Consider the following 10,458-nt stretch of genomic DNA (forward strand, 5'->3'; position numbering starts at 1 on the left):
TGCGCTCGCAGCGCTCCATAGGCAAATACGATATAGTTATACAGGCTCCGTGGCAGGGTGATAGAAAGGTTTGTTCACCTGAAGGGTCCTCGCCTTTGGGGATTATGACTGCTGAGGGTACCACGAAATATGATTGTGTCAACAAAACCCATTGGTGGATCCTACTATATGAGGTGGTAGAGGAGATATGACACCACACACAACAAGATGCCAGGAAAGGAAACTAGTTTGTCGGCGAAATAAACTGTTTGCGCCTATGGCGTTTGTCTCAGAAAGGTCAACACATTTATAGATAGACATTCGACATATATATATGTATTATTGAAATGTATGTTAACAAATCGAAAGCACACAGGTCAGCAAATCAGAACCCTGAATATATATCTAGGGTAACAAGTATGCAATAAGCTAATTATTAAAAAAAAAAAACTTGTTCGCCCGATGACCTTGACCCTAAGGTTTGACCTATAAACAACATATACGTAGAGTCACGTCCGTTTAGGTAAATGAAAGTAGTCTTATTACAGGTTGCCATTGTCCCGATTTTCACATTCAGTGTGAAGAAAAAACCCAGTCAGTATGTAATGGTGTACAAATAAGCCGTGAACAATGTGTTTAAATTACATGTTTTGCGAGATTGATGACGACACAGGTAAACCGGGAGCTCGCCGCTATGGGGATTCCAAAGGAGCCGTGGGAACTAGACTCAGTGTTAGCTGGGTTGTTCTCCTCATCTAAGTTATGGTGCACGCCATAAATATGTATATTTACAGCCGCCTTCGTCTACAGGTATGATATATAAACCCAACAAAACCACTTATATCATTATTGTTAGAACGAGAAGGCTTAGTTTGCATGTTGTTGTTTTTTTTTAACTATATAGACACATTTCATATCTGTGATAAGAGCGCTTATGTAGAATTGTTAGCTTTTTACAGGTTAACAATGACATTCATTTACATCTTCGGATATCCTACGTACGAACATCATACATTATGAATGGACTCCATGGCGTGATTGTACTCTTTATAGAAGGATCAGTATTTGTTTATTATTAAACCCCCTTGACTTATCCCAAGATTGGGACACAGGAACCTAAGATGTATAGATCTGACATGGTGAACTTGTGAAAAGACCATCAGCCTGAAGGATTAGCGTCCGTATCAAAACGTCTAGTGATAATCTCACACATGAGGAAATAACCATATTGTAACTAGTTCTCAGGTGCCTGTGCACAGAAAGACCTCCAATCAAGAAAGAACTATACCAGTAAATATTGATGGATAATGAAAACATTAAAAGGTCCAGTGCTCCATTGTTTCTTCCCATATCGCTCAAGTGTCTCAGAAGGGTACCCACGATGTTTATTAGAGCGCCCTATTCCTGGAGCGTCTGAAAGGGTACGGTTTTCGAAAACGATCTCAAAAAGATGTGATTAGGGTACCAGGACTAGTCCAAATCCACTGTGCCGTACATAAAAATGCTGATATTGCAACTTTATAGGGCTCTTGATGACTTAGATTTAATTACCGGAAAACGGGAGTACCTCGTGATTACCTGTGAGTGACGCTTATGTATTTGCTAAATTGTTTTCTCATGTAGATGTATGTCACGTCCAGGTGTGTCAAGCTGGGTATATTAATGGTCATCTGGAATTACTTACATGTAATACAGGTAAAAAAAACCAAGGAAAAACATCTATCTTGTTTCCTACAAGGGCATTTAAAGTCATAATTGAATATGTTTATTCACAGTACATCTCAAAACCAAGGTTAGCATATCAGCCACACTGTACACGAAGATGAATATTTATATAAAAAAAAAAGAAATAAAGAAACTCATGAATAGTGGGCGAGTTAAGGAGAAGAATGGGGAAAAATACATTAAAAAAAGAAAGAAAGAAAGAAAGAAAGGATGAGGAGGGGGAGGGGAGTAAGAAGAGAACAAATTCAATCTAACAAGGAAATGTAATGACAAGCTTCCACGCACAGCTTCATATAGATGCATAACAATGAGTTGAAAATCGATAATAAATCCTTGATAAAACTCGTTAGCTACTGGTGTGTACCTATAGTCGGTAGACTGGTCCAGATAGCACTAAATCACGATTTATTTACGTTTTGTCTTGGTTATGAGTGAACAGATAAAATAACAACCAAATTATAAATAGCAATGACACGTAACGGGAGCAACAGGTGCGAACTCCGAATCCGGACTGACTAATGTGTGACAAACACCTAGTGTCAATATCAAGATCAGATCTGTGACGTAGTCTAGACTCTACCAGTGATTAACTTGTGGAAGTGATGATTAATATGGGAGGCAGACAAATATGAAATAATAATTATATTGTCGCCGCTTCATCATGCAGTATATACCGCCTCATGTACTTTAAGATCATGTTACATGTTAGCGCAGTCTAAACCTTATTCAGTGATATTAGGCTTAAAAAATAAATGTGTGTATCTGATTTTCCTATATTTTTTTTTTTAACAGTCTACCCTTAAGTTTTTGAGTCGTTGAAGCCAAGATCCTTGGTTTTTTATATAAAAAATAAGTTATGTAATTAAAAAAACTACTTTCCAACCCTACGTTTTCTAAAGAATGAAACCAGAAACAGATAAGTACTTTCTATGCTTTTTATGATTCACATGCCAGCAATTAAAATTACATGGAGAATGGATGTCTTTTTTCTGTTTTTTTGTTACGGCGTTTATGTACCACCCTCCGACTATACAGCTGCAAAGACATACATCTTGTTTACATGTACAGACTACACCTGTTTTACAGGTAAATATATATATATATAGCGGTATATTTTATATAATATATATGGGACTGCTGTATAACTGAATCACGCGGTAGTGAAGCGGGAGTACAACCACTCATACAAACAAACATACGTGGGAATATCTCATCCATTCACTGTACAAGTGTGAGAATATAAACCACACACTATCCCTAGCTCACCAGACCGGAAGTTTTTACCTCTCTGTTGCATTTGTTTGAAGAAATATAGATGTCAGGTGTGCTGTATACCAGGTGTGTCGTGGTTATGTTACACTATAGTAGCGTACCTGTGTATATTTTACCTGTTTACTGATTTGCATATCACAGGTGTATTGTACCTTGATGCTGAGGTATACAAAGATGGCGATACTTGTACAGACGACGGGTTATGTTGAAACTAAACGAAAGATGACGATTATAATTGTGTATTTTTTCTCGGCGACATGTTGAAACAAACCTTTTTTTTATCCATGTCGGCATGAACAAAATGTGATTTCTATAATTGCGCCATTTGTTCCACAAGAGAGCTATCGATTTTGATATATTAACACACGTGACGTATGTATTTAATTCTCGACATCCTTGAGACAGGGAAGACGAATTTAGTTACTCATGTTCTGCGTTACATTCTACCAGAGACGTATATATATATATATATATATATTATATGGCTAAATACGTTTCTAATTATACACAAGTCTGTTTTTTTTTATTTCTTTAATCTTCTGAAATGCTAAGTATGATGTAATATTAATGTATATATAACGAATAAAATGTTAGCAACTATTGATCAGCATTTGTCCTGTTATCCCCAAGTTAGTCTAAACAGTTCATGAATATAGCCCAGTGAGCAAACAGTGTTATAGCCGAATATTGATATAGTCCTTAACAGCCGGAATCAAAAGTCACAGCAGTCCGATACGACATTCACCGGTAGATGCTCACAGTTTTTCTCTAAACAAAGAGCAATTTTGTCCATTCTTTGTGTCAGAAAGCGCATTTAGTCCAAATTATCGTTCTTCCTGCAGGCACCTGGACAGCCAACTGTCGAGTCGTCCTATCACAGCTTGCCTATTTCGAGCCAGTGACGTCACGTCACTCACAACCTCACTCTCAGCCCGTATACAACACTGCTTGCGCACGTTTCTGTCGGTGTTTGAATCGTGTTTGGATTAGTCCTAACTACAAACATGGAATTACTGAAAATTTGTGCACTATGTGTAATTATGGCTATATCCCATTTAGGTAAGTAAATGCAATGAATTAAATGTGGAGTAATTTGAACGTGGGCAATACGTACTTTTTAGGTCTTACCTGTAATTTAGACGACTATGACTACCGCATTAGTGTCACACGACCCGGGCGCCATATTTACCGATAGCGTGGGTAACCAGTAGTTTGAATTTTTAGAAATGTACGTTTCAGCTTAGATTTGAATGAGTGTTATAGTTTAAGTTATGGTAACCTGAAAATATGTTACATGGTTTCTATCCCACGCTACAAGGCGTTGTAGAACATGTGTACTTGATTCGGATTTTCACCGGCTTTGGAGCGGTTATACCGGTATCACACACGTGTGTTACAGGTAATATCCCGGGTACGGGTTACAGGAAAGCAAATTTTGCTTAGTAATCCGGTTACATCTTAAGTCTATTAAGAACATGTTGTGTCCTGAATTCGAGTTACAAATTGAATATAAAGTTTTAGTAGTAAAACTATAGTGTCATTGAATATTAGATAACGAACGCGTCCCAGCTAAATTGGCGGGCACTTTTGTATCCTGCATTATGGGTCGGCAGAGCTGTTCTCTTAAGTCAATAACCGTTTTTCCTGTACACGAATTTTTTGCTGGGTTTCGTATGGTATAGCCTATACTATAGGCTTAAGTCACGCAGAATACTAAATGCAGTAGCATTACTGTACGTGGATCTCATTTTACAGAAAATTCTAAATACTAATGCATGGGACATATAATTGTGTTACAATTTTGAAGCGCTGTACGCACACTTTTATTGTAATTGGCTATTTATTGTAATTGAAGCCTGATGTATTCATCAGCTTATTGTATGAATATTTACCTTATAAGGCAGTATGCATTAAGCAGGAGCTATATTAAAGGCTGATGATGATTCAGAGTGCAGTATCATCTGGCTATTCTAATAGATATTGATCTGCTGTACCACAGACAGTGTTTCTACACGAGATAGTAATTGACCTCATTTCAAGGGAAAAAATCTATCACTACTTGGCTTCACCCAGATCATTGATTGAAAATGTCCATATCATTTTTTTAGGTCATGAAAGTATTTATCAAGTGGTTGAAGTATTGACTTACTTTAATTTGGATGACATTTTAAAGATATTTAAGGCTTAAAATACAGTTTTATAACATTTGATGGTAGTAAAAACCTGGGTTGTTTAAAGCAATTTTTTTGCCAGTTATTTTTTTTATATCAACCATTTTGTATGAAATTAAAGGAAAATTATCAAAAAATAGAGCTGGCTAATTTTCGCTTTAAGATACCCAAATAGAATATAATGGCAGCGTAAATCAGAGAATCTCACTCTGTGATATTACACTAAAATCAGTTATAGTTGCAGGGTAATGGAAACATTTCAGTGATCTCTAAAAAGCGGTTGTTAAGGAAGTAATGCAATTAAAAAATTCTGAAGTCCTTCCTAATCGGTTAATACCTGCACAAACAATTACGAAAAATAACAAAGTAACTTGATCTATTATCCATACAGCTGGGTATTTGTTTTTTAAGATTTTCATTTCTGTCCAGGGTATTGCTGACTATCTTGGACAGATACACCCGTACCCCTGCAGTACAGTAGGGAGAGTTTTTGTTCCTCCTGTAAAAAGGGTCGTAAATTCATCAATATTCTCTTTTTTAGGCATGATTATCACAGTAATACTATTGGTTTTGTTTTCGTCATGTGAACTACCAATTTTTGGTCAGTTTTCTAGCGTGGATATGAGGTTGTATCAGGCTCTTTGTGTAATCTTCCAGGTTTCATTCAAAATAAGGTTGTCAGTTTAAAATTGTGTTCTAGATTATACAGAATGATCAAAATGACTCCTAGCAACTCAGTAAAGTCTACCTTATGAACAGTAGCTCATAATGTACTTTTACTTTGTAGACAGTAGACATTAAGTGTTGCCCCTGACCTTTTACAGGGTTAGACACTGACTAGTTTTGTATTTTGAATTCCACAGGACAAGTTGAACAGATTATATGCAGTGTTCAAACTTATCCATAGACAAGTACCATTAAACTCACTAGGTCTATGGGAATCATTGACTTCCTATAGACCAAGTTGTTTATATTTACTGCAGTGGGTATTATATACTATTATTCTATTATACAATGACAAGTATATACATGTGAGGAATAAACGGGCCTGAAAATTACTTTGACAACAGGGGACATAAACAACTAGTGTTGTAGAAATATGAGGGGAAAAATCGACAACTATTGAGCCATATATTTGTACAATAAGCAGTTTTCTCATAAAATAAATCTTCATTTTATAATCTTGTCTATCGAACATGTTCATATGTGGGATCAATTCCAAAGGACCAGTTATGTTAGGTGATTCACTAATCCTTGCCTAAATCTACAGGTTTCGGGTCTAGAGGACTATAGTGTTCATGTTAAACCCTGTTTTTTTTCCAATAAATTGGATTTATTAAAAAGTCATACATCAAAAGTACCAGGAACACATTGATAGAGTTTGTAGGTTTTGTATAAATTACCACGTCCTGCGAGTCTGCAGACAAAACATGTACAGGAGTGTCTATTGTTACAATGTATGCATGCAAGCGTACCCAATAACCACTGACAATTCCCTACCTTAGTAAAGGGTTTCACAAGGTTCTGATGTGATTTGGCCAAGGCCTTACATAAAGCTTTCAATTTGACACTTCATGTTATTGCATTAAACAGTCTCTGTCCTATAAGTATAATATACGTAAGTATATACAGCGATGTGTGTTATTGTAACGATTACAGTAACTGTTCGCGACTTCCAATTTAAAATAAATAGACATTTACATTCTCCTTTTTTGTTCCTATTTAGTATGTACAGATCTTTCTTACATAGGCTGAACTAGATTATCATTATACACACGTGTGCCAGTGAAAAAAGGGGATGATTTTGTTTGCCAATGAATAATAATTATACATTGAAATTTGGGATATATATATTTATCAAAGTGCGGTAACATTTACTACTACTTGCTGTGGTGGGATAATGTTTAAGGATGATAGCTGTACTTGATATCACCCCAATCCTGTCTGGGGTTTTACCTCCAGCCCTTTGCAGTACAATGAAAATGCTTGACGTTAATAAAAACCATATGAAATGATAAAAAGGACTTTGATGGGAACATATTAAAGAGAAGTTGCTGAGTTCAAAAGGTTAACCTAATTTGTCGGGACTAGTCACTCATCACAGAAACTCTACTTGCTGCTTCAGTTGCTTTCAAAATTACAGGATTTCCAAGTGAAAAGGCTGTAATATTGAGATCTTTAATGCTGACCATATTATGTTTAGGTAATAATTGATTTGGAACATGTTTATATAGAGACCGAGAGCCAGACCTATTTATCATCGAAATATACACGCACGCATGTTTTAACCAGATGTTAAGTCTACAACCCAGTACATCATGTGCACTCGTGAATTTATCAGGGTATTTTGGAAACAAACTCGGAATGCAAATTGGGAAAAAGGACCCTTGACCTGGAGTGAAAATTGGGGAAAATCTTCTACAAAACTATGAAAAATTGAAAAAATTCAAATGATGAAAAAGTGAAATTGATATTTTGAGGAGTAGAAGGCCTGTTTTCAATTAGGTATGGGTTTATGTTTCAAGGGCATAACAAGGGGAGGCCAGGGTGTTGGTGATAAATATCCCTTTCACTGAGTTTCACCTTTACAACCTGCGAGAACAGCATGTTTTTCCTTCTTGCCTATATATGTTAAATATCTTTTTGTTTCTGATTTAAAAGCCTTATAAGGGACATATAAATGGGTAGTCCTAACATGATTCACTAGACAGAAAGTGATGTTTTCCATGAATCACACAGGCTGGCCGGCATATGTCATAATTATAAATATTGATATGTAAAATTGTAAATCATCATGCTATCCGGTTTCATAGACAGTGTCCTGTTTATATGTTCAATGCAACATATAATATATATGTGTGGTCATCAAGTGCACATTCCTAGGGTGTCACTAGAGGTCACTGGTGCCAAAAATACTGTACATGTTGAAATACAGGTGTAGCATCCCAGCTTTATGGCCGTTTATCACTGGACATAAATGTGTCACTCAGAAATATACATACCACACACACTGGGTTTACCTCACTATTATGGGATGTTATTTATTTATTCGAAGTAAGGCCCCGGCGACTACCAATGATTTTTAGACGTTATTTTTTGCAACATATATATATATATATATATATGTCTTTAAAAGAAAAAAAATCCAAAACAAATCATTTGAAAAAGAAATATGGCTTTTTCTTTTAATAGCAGAATGTAATTTCATAACCTTCCCTATTAATACAATCCTACAAATACAAATGGAGACGAGACTAAGTGCATGGATTTACCTATATTTTTTCAGCTTATTGAAGCAAAAAATTTCAAAATACCCCGACTCTAAAGCTGTGACGCAAGTCAATACATGTAAATACTGAGGAACGTCAAACACCACTTGTGCTGGTCATAATACATTATTGATGGAATGGTGCCAATGGATGATTATACAATATTTGAATAAGTTCTCAAACACCTACCATGTATCACATGTCTCACACTCCAATCTTTCATGTACTGTTGGTTTGTATTTACCTGAGTTTTACATACACATGACTCGGTATATGATATGTAAACATGTATCATCATATATATACCAACACTCCCCTTGTACACATATACCATTTTACTTTTGGTATGTGTATGTTTCTTTTATAAGAAGTGCTTGACAAGTTGCCTATATATAAAAAAAATCTGCTTTTCCCACGTTATTCCACCATGCTAAGTTCCCCTAAACTCCATCCTTAGGTGTTGTACTGATTAATCTCAACTAACTTCGATTCTGACTACGACAAATCAATCATAATTTGACTATAACAACATAAAAAGTTCTTAATGAAATATAGAGCTGGGTCGAAAACTGATGGAATTTTTTTTTACTGATAAATTTTACCATATACACCGCATTCAAACAACATTTCTGCCTACAACACGGTATTTAAAAAGTATCCACCTCATTTTGCTCAATTTGGTGAATGCTTTTCTGTTTATTTCCATTTCATTTATAACTGATCAATCATCAATCGTTTGAGCAATATTGGTGATTGATCATGACTTTTTAAGGATTCCAAAAATTGTCACAATTTGTGAACAAGGTTAAAATATCCCCAAGGCCATGGGTTTCACCTGTCATCCTTTGCAAGATTCCCACAAAAAAATCTACATATAATATGTATACAAGGCAGATTTATTAAACATCCGGTTTAACCCAGGCTGAATATATAAAGATAATTAATGGTAGAGTGGTGACATTTTAAAAACTTCCAAATATTGACGTTGCTGTCAATCCCCTGCCATGTAAAACTCGACACCATGTAACTATAGCTCGGTCACTAGCATTAGCCATTGTTAAAAGCATTTAAAATGGTAACCACTTTTTCCCCATCTGCCTATATATAGCTCCCAAGGTGCCGCACGAATTCTCTGTTTCTAGGTTAATCACCGCATTGAAAAATAAAATAGTAATACTTCTACTGTGATCTGCAAATGAGATGGATATACGAGCCCATTCATCACCTGAGAATTTTGTCAACTTAGTAACATATATGTCCATTTTATCACAATATGATATTTTACATAAATAGTTAAATACCTTCCTCTGGCTTGATCTAAATTCCAATTTTAACCAAAATACAATTTCGAACACAAAAATTATTATTGAGGTTGAAGGGCTTGATATAATTTGTCAAAACTGTTTTTTTTGTTTATTCAATTATTTGTAATTATATAGGAAATGTGATGGTGGGTCAGAGATAAAGCCAGCTTCAGACTCCTCTCTATACCACACTCCCTATAGTCAATAGTATACATGTACTTTTTCTCCTCAAGTAAATGGGTTCTGATAACAACTTATTCCAAATGCAAAATTGGCTCTTAATTCTAAAAACAGACTTTTAAATTCACAATCAGTTACAAAAAAAGTGTTTTTTTCAATATCATTTTCAAACTTACTAGTGTCAGACTATGGTGGCTAAAGTCAATAAGAAATAATGACCAAAGAAAACTTTGTTTTTGCAGGACTTGGTGTAGGTACCAGTTAGATCTTTGAAGAATAGTTTTTATTCATAAATATACATTCTAATTTCATGTTACCAGGTAAATCATTCCCAAAATCAAACTTGAGAAAAAGTTTCCAAAATACAAAAAAAAAGGATGTACTCTGTATTTATGCAAAGTGTACATGTCTGGTAACGAGGACTAAACTCGTGAGGATAAGTGGGGAGGGGGGGGGGGAGCCTAGGGACATTGCATGTATCTTGCACAATAAGTACCCCCACTTCAATCCTAATTACCTCCTTGTCATTTTCATAAGTAAAGGTTATTGCATGGTTTT

The 10,458-nt window shown here is 35.4% G+C and overlaps 1 protein-coding gene across 1 annotated transcript in view; it reads left to right on the plus strand.

Moving 5' to 3' along the window:
- The first annotated feature begins 3,681 nt into the window (after positions 1-3,681).
- The window catches only part of LOC110462562, a 25,958-nt gene continuing 19,181 nt past the window's right edge, over positions 3,682-10,458 (plus strand). Inside the window, exon 1 of the mRNA XM_021516553.1 lies at positions 3,682-4,035. Coding sequence (XP_021372228.1) covers positions 3,981-4,035 — 55 coding nt within the window. The 5' untranslated portion in view covers positions 3,682-3,980. The remainder of the gene's footprint in view (positions 4,036-10,458) is intronic.

Source organism: Mizuhopecten yessoensis, unplaced genomic scaffold (genome assembly GCF_002113885.1).
Source record: "Mizuhopecten yessoensis strain PY_sf001 unplaced genomic scaffold, ASM211388v2 scaffold10805, whole genome shotgun sequence".
In the NCBI taxonomy this organism is placed as follows: domain Eukaryota; kingdom Metazoa; phylum Mollusca; class Bivalvia; order Pectinida; family Pectinidae; genus Mizuhopecten; species Mizuhopecten yessoensis.